The sequence below is a fragment of the Aulonocara sp. 'chitande type north' Nkhata Bay genome, linkage group LG2 (genome assembly GCF_057382095.1).
Source record: "Aulonocara sp. 'chitande type north' Nkhata Bay isolate Kocher_YH1m ecotype deep benthic linkage group LG2, A_spYH_male_GT1.1, whole genome shotgun sequence".
Classification (NCBI taxonomy): Eukaryota; Metazoa; Chordata; class Actinopteri; order Cichliformes; family Cichlidae; genus Aulonocara; species Aulonocara sp. 'chitande type north' Nkhata Bay.
The window spans coordinates 22,710,472-22,729,048 of record NC_141345.1 but is presented as its reverse complement, the minus strand read 5'-3'; the positions used below and the strand labels follow the sequence as shown (position 1 = coordinate 22,729,048).

Sequence of the window (18,577 nt, the reverse complement as noted above, 5' to 3'; positions counted from 1 at the left end):
CCAGCTCCGCCACTACAATGTTATCTGAACTTTAGAAATGTCCAGCGCATTAAACATAAGAACAGCACTCTCGTGCAACCTCCTGCTCCCATACTCTGCATCACAATGAGCAGATGGCATCGCCACAATAATAAAGACATCACCGCATGCACAGGCCAGGTCCTCTGTGTACGCAGTGTATGTCTGTTTGACCCGCACGGTGCTTCTCAGCCCAGTGTGTTGTTCTGTGTTCAAAGAAAAGCATGATGGTAGGACCAGAAAATATCTGTCAGAAGGAGATGGAGTTGAGAGTCATTGAGTCCCTTGAGGTTTGTTCACCGGCCATGCTCACAAGTACAGGACTATATCACCAAGATGGCAGGTGGAGAGGAGAGGGAGCTGATGGGTGAAAGGCTGCAGAGAAAAACGAGGAAATATAGCAATAGTTAATGAACCTTAGTGATGCTACGTGCGTGGACTCCGGATTTAACCTGAGTGACTCCGGTCCCCTGGTCAGTTTCACAGCTCACTGTTTCATTCTGAGTCGCAGCAGTTGAAGCTTTAATGTGTCAGGCGTTATTAACGAAGGCACAAAGGCTTCGGATGCAGACCATAAACGGGACCTGAGCTCGACTTAGAAATGACGTTGGCTTCTCACCGTCTCTTCTCCCCTTTGGTTTTCTTTCTTTCTCTCCCCCTCTTTCTCTCATTCATTCCCCCTGTCCTATTTATTAAAAAAAAAAAAAAAAAAAAAAAATGACAAAGGATGAACTGAAGCTCTGCCATCACGTAATGTCGCATACTGCTGTTTCTGATGTCATTTAGAAGAAAAAAAAAAAAAAAAAAAAAAAGAAATGACGTTGGCTCAGTTCTTTTTAAAACATTATTTGACAGGGAGAAAACCCGATACCTGCTTTATCTGTGCCCAAATGATAAGCACCACTTTGAGTAAATAAGAATTAATCATTCATATTTTAAATGTATGAGTGATTTTTTTTTTAGCATGGTTGTTGCAGTAACACCATATTAACATAATCTGTTTCATATAGTTGTCACAGAGTCCTATTTTTTAATATTAGTACTAGTACATTATTATTTTTTAGTATTAGTTTTCCTATTTAAAAATGCTTGAAATCAAAGCCATCACTTTCGTATTTAACTACTTTTATTTAATTAGATAAATTAGCCAATATTTGAAACAGTCATGTAAATGAACTGAGATACATTTCCTGATATTTTAATCCTGTGTCTGAGATAACAACACCGAACAGCTGGCTGTGTCTTGTTCGGACCTACTGTTTTTTAGGTCAGATATCATCCTTCTGTGAGAACGCTGTAATACAATACAAACGTTCTTTGCTAAGAAGTTGCACAACCAAGATTGCAGGCAGCCAGTCAGACATCACTTTGATAGATATAAATGCTTATTTGAACATTAAGGTTACTGGACAGTTGCCTTTTTGTGTGTGGCTGTTATTAAGGTGTCATACAAATAGGAAATCCACAGGGTTTTTACAGTTTGCAGTGGTGTACACTTTATAGATACAATAAAACGCACACAGCCATTTTCTGTCAGGAATTTGCCTTACGACGCACTTCGGTTCAACTTAACGTGACGAAAGTGTGTTAAAAATGAATCTTTAAATGCCGTTTACAGAACAGTGCATGAACACACAGATTCCGATTAGGTTTGACAGTCAGTTTGTGACAGTTGCTTAAACGCTGTGTATAATTATACAGGAGACACAACACAAGAATGCGACAGGGAGCATCAGTTGGACAGTTTAATATGATTGCTTGAGAACAGCATTTTATTGTAATGTGAGCTCAATCTCAGTTCATTTCAATTCAATTTACAAAGCACAAGCACTTTGTCATGGTGGGAAGGAAAAACCCACTTTTAACATGAAGGAACCTCTAGTGGAACCAGGCTCAGAGAGGAGCTGCCGTCTGCCGTCGTGTGGCAAGAAAAGAAGAAAGAAAGCACAGGGAGACAGGAGACAAGTTATTGTCAGTAGTACTCCCTATCACTCTCAAATTAATTTATCATAATGCATCTTTGGCCGAACAATATTTGTTCAGATGAAGCCGTGGGATATGGTGATGACAGTGTTCAAAACAGTTTTCAAAACAATAATGGCAGCCTGTAGCATAAATGGCACTGTGACTCTGGCAGACGTTATAGGAGTCTGTCTGCTCGGACTACAAGACTTAAAAACAGTTTTTACCACCAAGCCATACGACACCTCAACCACAACACTTAAACACACACAACACAGTCCACAGGACGCACTCAGAAGCTACCTGCAGCTTCACAAGTACTCTGTTTAATCTGCACTGGTCACTCCACTTTATTGTTATTGATATTTATATTTAAAAGTGCAATACTGTAATTTTCTGCTGCTCATTCCTGTGCAATATCCCATCTGCCCTCCCGTCATATTTTCTTATTTAATCACTAGTGTACATATATTTATATTTATAGATACATATATATTTAGTCATCTTTTCTCTTTTACCATGTCTCTTTAATATTTTGCTCCTTACTATTTTTCTATTTTTTTTATTATTTTATTATATTTTATTATATTTTCTTCTACTGTATCATGCTGCTGAGTGACTGCTGCTCGTCAAACACATTTCATTGCAATGTTGACCCTGTGCTAACTTGCATATGACAAATAAAACTGAAAACTGAAACTGAAAACTGTGAGATCAGTTACGTTGAGACCATTTTGTTAACTGAGAGCTGTACGATAAACATCTCTGTCAAGAGATGTATTCTAAAACACTTCTTCAGCTGAGAATCAGAGAGGAGAAACACACAGGTTCACTTGCTAGCAAGGGCAGCCACCAGAGCTCTCGTACAAGAGTGAGGGCTCAGGGACTCGCAGCTCTGAGACTACCCTGGTCTTTATTTTATACATCAGTGGGTGTTTGTTCCTTACATTGGAATGTGGATGTGTATATGTGTGTGTGTGTGTGTGTGGGTGTAGGTATGGAGTCAGTGTGTGACCCCATAACCGACTTCCCTAAACCTGCTGGTCTGGAAGTCCAACAGTTCATCTAAGCACTTAGACTAAAACTTGACATAGCTATGTTTATCCTACCATAAAACAATAAGACAAGGTACGACCTCTCCCATGCTCCCAGGATGTGGGTGTGAATGCCAGAGCACTCTGGAATGCACACAAAGCCTTTGCAGACTATTAAGGATCGCACATCCTATCACTACCATATGCAAACTTATATTATTAAAAGATTATACTGACTACTAAGTACAATTTTCTATTGACAATCTCTGAAGTTCTTTTAGCGAAAGGTATTTTTCCCAGTTATACCGACTAGCATGTTCACAGGTGGTAGACACCAAAAATCATTACTAGCAATAAACCAAATGTCACAAAAAAAGAACAAAACATACAAACTAGAATTGCACCCAGAGAGGCCAGTACTGGGACCTTATACTCATTTATTCAGACATAATAAAGAGCACCATGATGTAACACATGCTTACAATATGAAACAGCTAGTGTGCTTTTCAAAAGCCCTCTGTTGCACCACATGAGAGAAACTGTTCATTGGTGGTTTTGGAGTTATTTGTTCAAGTTTGTTATATATATTTATTATACTAAAAATATGTATATTTACATTATTTATTATGTCTTTTACCAAGGTGAAGGAAAATACTTTCCATACTGATTTTCATGTATATGTGTGTGTGTTTGCTTGTCTTCAAGACAGATCTCTAGGTGGGTGGGCTCAAGGGTAAGGGTGAAAAAGTATCCGTAGGCTGGGATCTTCATCCCTGTATCATCCATCATGCACTCCACCAGACTAACACTCACATACATGCTTCAGGACACATGTATAGCTGCTTCCTACACGGCAGAGGAGGTATATTTAGCAAAGGGGATTCCCAGCGTTCCTCTTTACATTCAGCGTATCCTTGAGAATTAGCAAGCATGCTGACTTAATGTCAGCATGCTATCTTTTATAACGCCTCGAAGTCCTTTTTTCCCCCTCCCCTGCAAATTGCATATACATTTAAAAAATATGCAAATTACTACCACAGTTTTGTGCAAAAGGATCATACCTTTATGCATAGAATCACTTCTCAGCAGCCAGAAACTCCTTCGGTACTTTTACCGAAGTTATAAAGGCACGGTATCACTGAGGTATACTGATTGATTCTGTATTCTCTGGTGTTTTCTGTGTTATTATCATGTTGTTGTTTTTTTACTGTTTTCCTGTAGTCGTATTGCCATTTTCTTTAGCTTGTGTTTTCACAGGACTCAGCTCTCGACCACACAGTACAGAGCCTTGTTAAACAGCAGCATGATTGTTTGACATCATTACGAGTCACATATCAGTAATGTAAAAAATATAGCCCTGTTCGAATACCCACTACAGCTGTATTGAAGCGTGTGAGTGTTTATACCGCATACTTTCTTTTTTTCAGTGTGTGCACTGGTGTCATTTAGCCCAGCAGATCATGTGAAGTCTAAATAGATTGGAGACGTTGATTCAGCAGGACTAGTAACAGCTTCCTTTTAACGTTTCGCAGCACCACTGCAGTTGAGTAGTTCTTGAATCCGGCTCTACCATTTGTGTTAACGGTTTGAGGCACTTCACATCTCTATATGACAAGACTCGATGCAATTCCCCAGGGCACTTACAAGCTATCTCCCTGTGACAGCATCCCTTTTTCAGAGCAGGACTGACTGGTCCTGATGTAGGCAGGCGACAGTGGGGGGTGCGAGTGGGGGGACCAGAGGCAGAAGGAGATCCAGACACAGGCAGGAAATGGAGGACAACTGGCTGAGAGAAGAAAGAACGAAGCCAAAGAGAGAAAGTGAGAATGTGGAAAAATGGAAAACAGCTAAAACGATACAATCAGCAATGACATTTACCCTTTGCTGCAACCCTCTGCACCGCACACCGTCCCAAGGCAGTGCAAGACCCTGGCTTGTGGGCCACAAAAGAGAAAAAAGGTTGTTTTTTTTCCTTTTTTCTTTTTTATGAATTAGCCGTGCGTGCCTACAGGACACCACATATCCCTCTGAACGAGCATTCCAGGCCAGGCATCTCAAGTGATGCATCAGAAATGTAACATCCCTGTAGCACTAGCGACTGTCCTGATTATGGAAGGGAATGAGGGCGGCACACTGTGTGTGTTTGACCAGTGAACTGGAGATGGGATGCATGGTTCCCTGCAGCAGGAAGGGGGAGTGGGTGGGTGACGGGGTGGGGGGTGGAGGCACAGTTAGCTGCAGAGGAAGAAAAAAATGAAAAAAGAGGGGCAAATGAGATTGGAGAATGAAGAAAAGAGAGGGAGCAGATGAGAGGGAGTTATCTATGTAGTCTTGTTTACCACACAGTCCTCATACAAGCTCCTATAATGACTCTACATGCACACAGCTGTCTGAGGACTCTTGAGTAAATTAGTATTATTGAAACTCAAGGTGACACAGAACCACTGAATCTTATTATCTGATGTGTTATTTCTTCAGAGTTGGAGACAGGCCGCTTATTTCCAAGCGGAGCAAAACATTTCTATCACGTTTATTTAATTACAGAGACATAAAGCTGAGGGCAGGACATTTCTCCACAGTAGCCCTGTCCCCTGACTGTACCATGTTTTTTTTTTTTTTTCTTTCCCCAACACCAATCTTCGGTCCACTGATGGACTGGGGGCAATAATATGGGGAGGGAACAATTCGAGTGTGGAAAGAGGGAGGCGCTCAGGTGGAAAGAGATCCTGCCATGCTTGAAGAAGATGTGTGCTTTGGGGGATGACCAGATGGCTGGGGCGAAAGAAAAAACACAGGCAACAAAAGAAGAGGTCAAATAAGGTGGCGAGGACGGAGGACAAGAGAGCGGAGTTAGACAGTGGAGGACGTGGAGAGAAGTGCCGTATGGAGAGGTGTATGACACTACTCGGATTTGAGTTTGTCTCTTCAGAATCACACACGAGGGGCATCTTGATACTAGAAGGTTAAGAAATACTGATGCAACAAGTTCTTTGTGTTGAGACAGCAAGAGATTCCCACAAGTTTGTCCAAATGAATTTCCCTTTCACTGCAAAGAACCAGCTTGATCGGTGTTTCTACTGATTGCTCTCTGGCTGCTGCAAACAAAAGTCCCAATGTGCTGTATGTGCTCTGCTGCTCCACTGTCTTGTTATTCACTCTTAAAATATTAGTATTATTAAAAAATGCATTCAAATTAAATTAATTAAAGTTATTGGCAAAGTAGCGATGTAGGAAATTGGTTCCGCTTTCAACAACGAAATGTAAAACAAAAAGAAAGTTACAATATCGCACAAAAGCCGGTGCCTTGATTTAAGAAAAAAACCCACTTACTCATCCCTTTTGTGAGTTCCCTGCTGTTGATGATAAGAGCAAACACGACTTTGTTTTTTCATCCTTCTGTTAAAAAGCAAGTTGCTCGTTGCTATTTTCTCACAGCAGATTGTAAAAATTGGGGGAAAAAGGGATAATTTTTTGATGAGATGATGTTTCTTTTCCAGAATCATCCTTTAAGGGGTTGCAGCTCATCTTCAGGCTATGCTACATGAACAATTCAATTTTATTTACACAGTGCTAAATCACAACAACAGTCACCTCAAGGTGCTTTATTGTAAGATAAAGACCCCACAATAGTACAGAGAAAATGCCCAACAATGACCCCTATAAGGATCCACTTGGTAAAAGTAGGAAGGAAAAACTGTAGTGAGCAGCTGGTAGTGATGGGATGGAGAGAGGACACACTGTGGACACCTCTAAGCCTTAAGGTGCCATCTTTAGTTGGCCCGTACTGTTAGTAATAATGGCTCCACCATGCTAAAGGCCAAAACAAATCCTGTTCCGACATCAGACTTCTGAGGTATCTGGAACGCAACATGACTCCGGAGGTGGACAGTACGGAGAGACTGAGGAAAAGAGTGTGGAGCTCTTGAAGCAGAAGAGTTCACTGTGAATTATATCTAAGGGGTGGAGTTTGAGGATGCTGGCAGATCTGTTGCAGTGTGCGTAACTGGTGCATGTCTCCCCCCAAAAAAGCAGTATATCAGTTTTTAGCAGAACCTACCCTCATGGGATCAACGCAACACAGAGCTTTGCACTTCTGTGAGGGGACAAACCGTGGAAGAAGATGAGAGCAAAAAAGACCAGTGTGAGCAGAGCGAGAAGGGATTGCATGGACATACATGTTATTGAAACTTAGGCTTGCTCAAGCTCAACCTAATAAGAAGAGGACAGCTGAGCAGAGAGAAAGAGGCTGCCAGATCTGGTCCCGTAGGATAGGTTCTGTGTCAGTACCGGGCCAAATTAAGAGGGAGTGCAGAGAAAAGTGGGCCTCGACGAGAGCTGGAACTCCTACTGGCTCCCATTCATTGTGGGAGATTGCACCACTTACCCAGCAGCACTTACCCACAATACTGCTGTCCATCTGTTGATTCACTTATCAAGGAGCTGCGTCGCGGCTGTGTGCGTACGTGCTTGCGCCTCTGCATCCGTGCACGTGCCTGCCTGTGGTGTGTGTGAGACTGAGACTGCTTATACCTTGAACGAGGTGTCTGTACCAGGACAGATAGGGGAGGGAACAGAATTAAAGAGGATGAGGAAAATCCCAGCAGATCTCTTATTCACACAGCAATTGTGCTAAAGAGTCAAATACATAAGCGCTGTTCTGTTGTTCTCTGAGCATCAGAAAGGTTTGTGCATGCTGTAGCACAGTTCTTTACAAAGTCAGATGAGTCCTTGCGGGCACAAGAAAAGGAAAACAAGTTATTTTGTGTTTGTGATTGCATCTTCTCCTTGATTAAGATGGACACACAAAATGCCAACTGTCACTTTGGTGATGGATTTCTGTTTTGTTTTCAGTTTAAAGAATACTACCAGAGATTATTTAAAGAAGTGAGCAAGAGCCAAAGCGATATCTGATGTTTCCCCATCATATGACTTATATTTTTTTGTCCATTAGCCAATCAAAAATAAATTTTTAACATAGCCATTACATAAGATTGGCTAGAGCTTTCCTCCCCGTCCTTTTCCTTCCCATCATCCTCTAGAATATTCAAAGTGTTTACGGATGTTAAGAATGCTTGATTACCCAGCGGGAACGCTTGAGAGTCAATCAGAATAAGTGAACAGTCATTCATGATAGGGTAGGAAAGCAAAACACACCTGTAGCTCTAAATATTAGTTTACACATTAATGGCTTCTGAGTGAATGGAAGTTGCCCCTGCCTAACAATTTACGCCAATCCCGCCAGAGTGCGCGATGAATACACAAACAAATCAAAACGTCTCTCAAGAAATGTTGCTGATCAAAAATGCTACTGGTGCTACTGAGATGTTGGAGTGAAAATGATTGTGTAACTGTTTATTTTCTTTAAGTTCCACCTTTGGTCTCCTTAGATAGCAGTCTTATAAAACAGGGTCTTTTTTGTGCATCTAGTTAAAGTGGTTGTTTTTTTCCCTCAGAAGCTGACCTTCTGGGTCAGTCTATTGAAATGTGATCCTCATTTGCACGTCTTAAAACTGTTTTGTCTTTTTGTTTTGACTCTGTTCACATTAGATATGAAACTGAAACACTGTGACACTAAGAGACAAAAATCCTGGGCCACATCACACCTACTGTACAGGAGTTGACTGGCCATTGAAACGCATACTACCAAGCTCTTGGCGTACGGTTTTTGTGCTGATGTTAATGCCAGAGGAGGTTTGGGACACTATGCACCTCAGCTCTGTAACATTATGTGGTCTCCTACTTTGTGACTGAGATATATCACTTGATCCACCCCATCCATGGCTCGAATTCAGTGACCTCTTTAAAACGACCCATTCTTTCACAAATATTTGTAAAGACAAACCGCATGGCTTGGCGTTCACTTTATACACTGTGGAAATGGGCCTGAAAACACCAAGAGGTGTGACCCAATACTTCTCATCATGCAGCGCACATTGGAGAATAGCAAACACTGTGTGGAGTTGTTGAAACACAAACATGTGTGTAAGGTCACTGAAAATGAAACTAGATTCACTTGGCACTCGAGGCACAAAGAGTTGTCTTTTTCAGCTCTTCCGTGGGAGGCAACAGAAGCGACGACAGGCAGCAGCGGTGCACACAGCTGCTGTGAATGCTGCAGTAAGTCGTTCACCGTGGAAGAGGGAGCAAAGCGATAACCGGTGGGAGCTCCTAGTGGGTGCGGGAGACCTTGAGTGAATGGCGTGATGTTTCTATCACTTGACTGCCACGCAGACACACAGAAATGCTGCAATTCTTGCATTTCTGAACCACTACCACTGGATCTGTTCCCCTTCAGATAGAATGCTGTCTCCATACTTAGTGAACGTTACCCCTTAAGCCACAGGAAAACATGTAAAGGCTCAATACAGATCAACTGCAGCCTCCGTACATAAGTATTCACAGGAAGATTTTTTTAAGTCCCCTTTTTTGTATCACTACTTCAGGGTGAGACTTGAAATAGACAAATCAGCATTCAAATTAAAAATGCTTTTACCTATCACTGGAACAGGGGCAGTTTGGGGTTCAGCATCTTATCAAAGTATACTTTGACGTACTGACGGGAGAAACTGGAGCTACCAAATCTTTCTCCATCTGCCATTACTGATGGAACAAATATAAAACACAACAAACACTCCGTGTGCACACAGTCATAGGTTACTTTCTTAAAAATTGCTTTTAATAACTCTTGCAAGGACCTCAAGGGAGGAACTAGTGGTAAGACAGGTTGCATACCAGGTTTACAAGAAATGTGAAAGCATTTTGGGGAGGCAACGCTAGGAATTGTTTTATATTGATTCCTTTCTAGATTGTTTTCAAAATTAAGGGGTTAATCTAAAGCCAGAGGACTCGAAACAGCTTATAAAATAATGTGTAATAATTTTAGCCACAAAGGCTTTGAGGGTCTTTTATTGGCCGGCTTTTACTGTTCAGAAAATTCAAGTTCCCCAGTTTGTAACTCACAATAGGTACACTATTGAGTTCTCTCCAAACCTACTCTGAATTAGCCGTGTCGATATATTTGATTGTTCATTCTATAAGATATGAGAACGTTGCAGACGTTGTATTGCTTATTTTTAAAATCTCAACAATGCTGGCACAAAAGACAAAGAAAGTTTGATTTAATTTTTTTTAATTTGGGTTTAACAACGCTTAATAATGATTTGAAAGAAATTGAGAAATCAATGTATTTTTTGAAGCTACATCGTAAAAAAAAAAAACAAAGACAACAACATTAAGATTCTGACTCTTAAGCTATTTATGTTGTTAACAATTTATCAAGTGCGCTGAGCTTCCTTTAGAGTCATACGAACCCTCGATTGGATATTATTGAGGGGTCAAGTATCCAAAATAAAGTGTTCTTGCGGAGAATGATCATGTTTTTTTTAACTCGTGTCCTTCATGTACTTTGCTGTCCCTGCAGTTTGCTCTCAGTTCTCCCGCGGGGTGTACGCCATCTTCGGATTCTACGACAAGAAGTCCATGAACACCTTGACCTCGTTCTGCGGCGCTTTGCACACCTCCTTTGTCACACCCAGTTACCCCACCGATAATGAGGTGCAGTTTGTCATCCAGATGCGACCTGCCCTCCGGGGTGCTGTCCTCAGCCTCCTCTCTCACTACAAATGGCAGAAGTTCGTCTACCTCTACGACACCGACCGAGGTAGGTGACAGCGCGAGCCTCGACTCGGGACTTAGAGCCGGAATTACATCACGGAAACATGTTGCAGTGACTCAGAATGGCAGACGAACAGCAGGGTTAGTAAGGGATAGATTTACCCTGTAATGCTTCATGAAAGCCCTGTAAATGCTTGAACTGTTAACACTGCACTATTTTATACAGTGGTTTGGCTGTTATGTAAATGTGAAATAAATTCACCAGCAGCTCATAACACTGGTAATAACTATTATGCTTTAAGAGACGGCATGCTCTATGAGCTATAACCTTTGGATTCTTCAAACAGTTGGCTGCTTGGTGTCAGTTAATCTCCTGTTTAATCTTGTTGTTGATATTGGCTCGTCTTTCATCTGAAATGAGGTATGTCACAGCTGCTACTAAAATGTTTTCTACAGAAATCAGAGTCTCTGCCTGCCTGTGGGGGCTGCTTATTGTTTGTGTCAATGAGGGTTCTCTGTAGTTCCCAGATTGCATTGCCTTGTTGACGCCGTGTATATGACAACCTGTCAATGTAGCCAAGTGTTCATTTCTGGGATTTTTAATGTCAGGTGAGAAAATGAGCTCATTATCTCTCCGTAGAATAATGATCCCCTCCTCCTACAAAAACTTCAATTTATTCAAACACCACCTGGGCAGAGGGGGGAATGGATATGTTCGGGATATGACAGACAAAGCCAAATTATGTCTTCCTCTTTGTGAAGGTGTCAGTAACAGTCACTACATATTCCTCCTGCACTTTTTTTTTATTTGTCTTGTTTATTTGCTCATTATAGAAAGGTCCTGACCCACAGATGTGCTTCAAGCCACCTGTCTTCCCTTCAGCAAGATTTCTGCTTTTCTTTGGTTCTATTTTTTCATGGTCCTGCCTCACGCCCCCACCTCTCTCTCTGTCTTGCTTTGAGGCAGAATATGAAGTGTGCTTTAGCAGAGAGTCTCTGTCTATGGGTCTCCAGGCCTGTAGGGTCTAGAGCTGAGGGCCTTAATCCTCCACACAGCCTGCAGATAATATGTGGTTAATTAGGGTCACTCTGACTAGGACACTCATTGGATCTTCCCTGCGGATGCTAGCAACCCACTCGTCCTTCAGCACAACCAATACTGCCCGTCCCCCATCCTTCTGCTTTTCCGCTTCTGTCTGGCAAGTTAGACCGTCTGGGGCAGAGTGGGATACATAGCGGAGGTGGGCAAAATAGCCTGAGATAAAAAAGAGAAAATAAAAACAGAGGCGGTGTTATAGGACGAGAGTGATAACAAACAGACATATAGACTAAAGAGTGAAAAAGGGCGATAGAGGGCAAAGGAGCGAGGGAAAATAAGGAGGAGGAGGAAACAAAACACCAATTCCGTCCTGCAATTAAGGCAACAGCAGGCGCGTTTGATTTACAGCCTTTTACCTGTGTACAGACAATTCCCAGTGTACAGTACATCCCCGTGCTGAAGCCCCTGCCAAGTCACTTTTACCTCTTTCCTTTCTGCCAGTGGTGTAAGACGATCCCTTATTAGGGGGAGGACATTGGCCCCAGGAGGGGATTAAAGTCGTTTATTGATGCACTCCATCCAGCACTTTGGGGGGCTTTGACACTTGGCTCATCAAGCAGACAGATGTGTCAGAGAACCTCTACCTCTGCTTATCAGGTAGTGCAGCTCCCTTGGCAATATGGACACTGACTGCTGGCTAAACCAAGAGGAGTGACTGACGAAATGGTCTTCAAGGGTGCATGATTTTTTTACCTCTCTGGAGCAAAAGAGAGCTGACAGACAACTCTCTGCATTTTCAAAGCATGACGGAGCCTCCACCATGTTTTGCAGATTTCTGTAAACTCACGGTTGTAGCTCTCTCCTGACCTGCTCCATACATATTGATGGGGATTTTAACTGAAAACATCAGATTTGGATTCATCAGACCTCTTGCCATGGATGTTCAGTCCAGTTCTTGTGTAATTTGGCAAATGTCAGTCTTTTATCCCTGTTTCCTTCCCTTAGGAATGGTTTATTGACAACCACCCTCCACTGAGACCATTTTTAAGGCTTAGGTGAACATTAGATGGATCCAGTGACAACCTAGATGCATTTCTCAAGTCCTGTGTCAGGTCCTGGATTTCTTTCCTGTTTGTAAAGGATACGACTTGCAGATATTGTTTATCTGGTGTAGATAGTATTTATAGGTCTGGCAGTTCTTCTAAAGATACAAGTTTTCTTTTATGTTTGGACAAAACACAGGTTCATCCCTTGCGTTAGATGCCTCTTTTGTTTGAAGGACTGATAGGTCACAGTTAAAAAAAATCTTTAAAACAAATCTCTGGAAATGGTCGGGTACAAGGCCTAGAGTATCCTGAGAAAAACTCTGAAAGATCTTCAGAAAGTCTGAAGAACTATTGTACTATTGTTCAAGACCCCTTTAAAACAGTACAGGAAAGTCTGGCTCCTTGAAAGCACAATGTAAAGAAACATTGTGCTTTCACAATGTTTCTTTACATTGTGAGTACTTTAATTTCAAAGTTTTTTACTTAACTTTTCAAACTTGAATCTATCTCTCGGTTTCAGGAAACTATTTAAAGTTCTGCTCACGTACTAACCTTGTAGTTCTCATGCTCTGACTTACAGCTGACTCATGTGAGTGGGAGGTATGGTGAGCAGTTAGTCGCTTTTAGCCGACGGCTTGCTGATTATATTGTGACACTATAGGTCAGCATCACATCAATTTATTATTTTTTTATAATTGCTTATTATTATTATTATTATTATTATTATTATTATTATTATTATTATTATTATTAGTATTATTATTAAATGAGCTTAAGATGTCCTCCTTCGGAGGATAGAAGTAGCATGTTCAACACCTTAATCTGTCACAGTGCTCTGGGTCTCTCTTTTTAAATTTTTGTCTGAGGATTGTAATTAATTATTAAAAAGTCTAAATTATGTCCCTGCATGCAGGTGGCTGTGACAGATTTCTGACTTTGCAGTATGCAAGCAGCGAAATGAACAAACAAGCAGAAATCACAGCTGACCCTCTGCTCTGCTTCAGGCTCATGTTTGCTACAAAGCACCTGCTTCGATGTATTGGTTTCTTGAGTGCCTTTTTTGCCTTTTAATTTGTGTTTTATAAAAGCATTGATCATTCATAATACTGGAAGCAACTTTGCAATTATTCTCCAAACTCTTCTATTAGGGATGGAAAACACACAGCGCTACAGAGGGGGGGAAAAAATTACATAGCTGAGTTCCACCAAGAGGTTTTATTCAGTCAATAGAAAAGATTAATTACAGCCACACTATTCATTTGGCTCTGTTATTGGACTGGCAAAAAATGCTTTTAGGCCTCAGTGCAGTGCTTTCAGCCGGAGAGTGATGGTCCATATGCTTCGGGCTCAGATGTATTGGAGGGAAATGGAGGGAAATTTGTACCCTAAATGCCAATATCAGACAGCTGTTTGAAAGCAGACGTTATGATGAAGGAACTGCACTGGAAGCAAATGGAGCCTCCGTAGGCAGTGTTATACCAGCCTAATGAGTGGCTACTCTCCTCTTATCTGAGGTAATATATTGACAGGATACATTATGCGTGTGTGTTAATATGTGTGTGGATGGAACGAGATGAAAGATCCAAACAGCTACTTTGATTCAACCCACTACATTTCATACATGAAAAAAGACTATCCCAGCAACACTTCTTCTTAATATCAATAGCACTCCTGGAGTTTCTTTTTTTCTTCTTCTTTGCTTTCAGCTTGCGTCAGTACATGAATTTCCCCTTAAAAGCTGGAGCTCTATAGGGTGATAGGGTGAAGGTAGATGGATCTTGCCCTTTCTGTTCTGGCGGTCAGGTATGGGCAGATAATTGCCAGTTCTGTGCAGCAGAGACAGATGATTACAGGCTTTATTGTCTCTCCCAGGCACAATCAACCCTGATTCAGCAATCTCACCTCTACTTGATTTATGAGTCTCTGTCTCTCCTTCTTTCCTATTTCACTTCGTTCTATACCTCTTCCTTATATGTTTTTAGCTTGCTCTTATGTCCCTTCGTCTTGGAGCTTACCGTTGTTGTCTAGTAGATGCAACCTTTCCTTAAGCACAGCAAAGTAGTCAAGAAATGATGAATGGGAAGAACAAACTGTAAGCAGTCATAAGAAATGGTGCATGTTTGACAAAAGAAAACAAATTGGGATTTTCAGGTTCAGTTAGCTCAGTGTGGATGTCAGAGCTGCCGTGTTCGTAGCACTTTTGAAGTAACTGGCCCTTTAAAAAAAAAAGCAGGCATACTTGATGACATTTTGCTGGCTGGAATGAAAATTTTACCTGTCGCTAATGCCTGACATTAGCTTCGTGAGTTGGTTGTTGCTGCTATTTTTGACTTTTTAATTTCAGGGAAACCTTTAGTATTACATGAAACAGCAACAACAGAAATATTTCAAATGTCAACATCTATAAAGACCAGTTGATCAGTCATGAAAAAGCAGCCTTTTGTTCTTTTGAAGTTATAGCCAGTCAACTACTATACATAAAATAAGCAGGTATAATTAGCTAAAATGCTATACTAGGGCTGTGCAATATGACCAAAATCTCATATCCCGATATAAGACATCTATTGTCCGGATAACGATATAAAATCACAAAAATTTTACATTTTCTGAAAATTCTGTGAATCTCGGGCAGCTCGACTTGTGTAAAGTGTTTCCAGCTGAGCGTCATGTAGCTGGAGTCGAGTGTTTTAACCGATGCATGAAACTATACATTTTTAGACATAAGCTGTAAACGGCCTCTGTTTTCTATGTGAGTATTTATTACACGGCGTGCTGCGGGGAAAAGCCTGTTCTAACGTTTGAGTCTAAGGTTTATTTTTTAGCACCTGGCAGCTCTTTTTTGCTTCTCATCCGTAAACACTGCATACTCTTTCACGTGATTCAGTTTATTTTGAAAAGTGTAAACAGGATCTTGAGCTTTATTGTGAAAGGTTTATGTGGAAAATAAACAAGCGGATACGCGATGGTTTTACCGTCGTTGTTGCTAACGACAATGCATAAAAACAGTCGCTTGTCCGTCTGTAGTGTGGTTATATTCAATATAAGAGAATAAGAAATTAATATAGCCACTACAGTGACCATCAAAACGATGAAAAAATATTGCCGTAAACAGTTTATTTTATGACACCACGAAACAAACGATAGCGTAAAATGAAAGATAGACGTTTTTATATCGTCATCCGATATTTATCGTTATATCGAACAGCCCTATGCTATACTGTGTAAAATTATTGAAACACACCTCATTTATATCATATTATGGAAATGTGCAAACAGCCAGCACGTTTTCACTCCCAAAGTGTAACATTTTACACTACTTGACAAATCGTCGGTATATTACGCTTTCGGCCACCCAACGCGTCCCTATATTACGAGTTGGGAAAAATGAGGAAACATGAGAACCATTTGGAATGAATCTACACATGTACGTTTATTTTATTTAAATCGCTTTGGAAGAAACTATCTAACACGATTAAGGTGGTGGTTGACGTTAGGTATAAGGCTAGGGTTACGGCTGGAATACACGGCTGGAACGTGTGCTACTAGGAGCGTCACTCTATTCGAGTTCATCCTTCCCAGATCTAGTAAAATAATTGCTACTTAATAGCCCCTGAACTCCGTTAGCATTCATTTGTATTCACTCCAGGTGTGTCAATACAATTCTGTGAAAATCATCAATGGGATTTTTTAAACGTAACCCCCAAGCCCACAAATAAGGGTCTGTTTAGGGTGGTGTTAGCTGTAACTCTTCTGCCTTTTACAGTGTCTTAGGCTAGTTATCCAGCCATGCTAACAACTGCAGCTTAATCAGGGCAGATAATCCTGTCCTAAAGCTCTGTCTGAAAAGACATGAACACACAAACAGTTAAGATGCACTGTATACCTATAAATCCAAAGCTTGACAGGCCCGTTGTGACCAGTTACTGTTGCAAAGCTGGAACTGATCAGTCTGTATGGGAGAGGAGTTCAGACATCAGGAGGACAGTTGCCTGTTCATTCTTCTTTCATCTCTGCTGTGTCATCCTGCTCTAACACTGTTTAATTCACTGAGCTACCTTTTTGCATTACTTTATTTTGTCAGTCTGGAGAGACAACAGGATAACAAGATAAATAAATAATAATAAAACATTTATGAAAGATGACGTAAATATGACTAGGGCTGAACGATATATCGCATTTGCGATAATATCGCGACATGATCAAGTGCAATTTTCTAACCGCAAAGGCTGCGATTATACTGCGATTATATTATACAATTCATGGGCTGCATCCTCCTGAGGCCGCATTTGTAGACCGATTACGTCACATATCCCAGAATTCATAGCGCGGCCCAGCCAAACTCCAGTTTCCAACAATGGCGGCCGCTACTAAGTTTTAAAATTACTCATACTAATCTTTCTGGGTCACAAAATAAACTTTTAACATATTTTCAGGCGAGAAAGTAGTTGTGTAAACATCAAATATCTGCTCGGTTTATCAAGATATCCCATATTTGCAAAAGTGCTTCGACGTTTTCAGAGGCGTCTGCTACCCACCAGCTCGACAGCTAGCCGGGAGCTCGAGGGTTACTGATGCGGCCGAGAACGGCACAACTCCCGGCACATCATTTTCAGATCACCGCGGAGTTTCGCTGCTCGGGTTAAACGTAATATATAAGTCACTTAGACAACCTAAAAATGTTATTGTTGGGCTTTTTTCAGTGTTTTGTTTGTTCGTGAGTAAATCGGTTTGGCTGAGATTAAAGTTATTAGATTAGATAAAATAAAACTTTATTAATCCCCCGGGTGGGTTCCTCCTTGGTTTTCACACAGCTGACTAAACGTCAAACAGAAAACTTATTAAACAGAAGTATGAGACAGTCGAGAATTTACACCAGTGTCTGGTTATATTTTAGATAGCAAGAAGCAGACGGCCGAGTTTATTAAACTCCACCGAGACAGCGGTGACGCTAATCAGAACTAGACCGTCCAATTTCACGCCTTTAAACTTTAAAGGCGTGTTTGTGTGTGTGTTTATACAATTGCTATTATGTTTGCACTTTATGTGTAATGTTACTGACTGCAGAGATCAGTAAGATGTGTGTATTTTTTATTTATTAGTTTTATTTATTTAATATTATTTTTTAATTGAATGACTGTCTAGTAGTTCACAGATGTCGAAAAACTGAGTGTGGTAAAGCCACTGATTTTTTTTATGTATATTTCTGCAATCTGCACATTGTACTGACTTTCATTTTAATGTTTACACCAGGGTTCCTTGTCAGCACTTTATGCTCAGATGTTTGTAAGCTAAAAATAAACTATTGTGTATGTTCAAATATACTGTTGTGATTGAAGAAGTTAAATAAAAATGTCAGTCATCAATTCATGCATCACCTCATGTCATCATAACAGAGGTCTGTCTTCCAGGAAAGAACAGTTTAAAATTAATGTAATATAGTATTGGCCATACTATATGATGTATTGCTTGTCTTTGTTTAATAATACAGAAGACAAATACCTTAAAAAATAATCGCATATCGCATCGCAATCGCAATATTGGGGCAAAAAATCGCAATTAGATTATTTTCCATAATCGTTCAGCCCTAAATATGACCGAGTCTTCTGAAAGTGTGAAGGCACTTTTTATGTTTGACGTGTGAAGAAAAATTCACACAAGATATTCACTTCCGGCTAGATTTTGTCACAAGAGCTGGAGCCGCCACCTCTTGAAATCTATCATGATGAGACAGAAGATTTTAGCATTTCGTGCAATATCTATCACCACACCAAGGCATTGATGACATGATGAAAAAAATCCCGCTGTCTCTTTCCATCATCTTCTCTACCAATCAATATTCTAAATGTGATACATTTAGATGGAAA

General features: G+C 40.7%; 1 protein-coding gene across 6 annotated transcripts in view; it reads left to right on the top strand.

Moving 5' to 3' along the window:
- Nucleotides 1-18,577, top strand: part of LOC147337788 (glutamate receptor 3-like) — a 98,889-nt gene that overhangs the window by 14,590 nt on the left and 65,722 nt on the right. For all 6 annotated transcript variants that reach the window (XR_015131479.1, XR_015131477.1, XR_015131480.1 and 3 more), the window contains exon 3: nucleotides 10,435-10,674. Coding sequence is in view for 3 of the 6 variants with exons in the window: in XM_086310729.1 (XP_086166855.1) it covers nucleotides 10,435-10,674 (240 nt within the window). In the remaining 3 variants the exon portion in view is untranslated. The remainder of the gene's footprint in view (nucleotides 1-10,434; nucleotides 10,675-18,577) is intronic.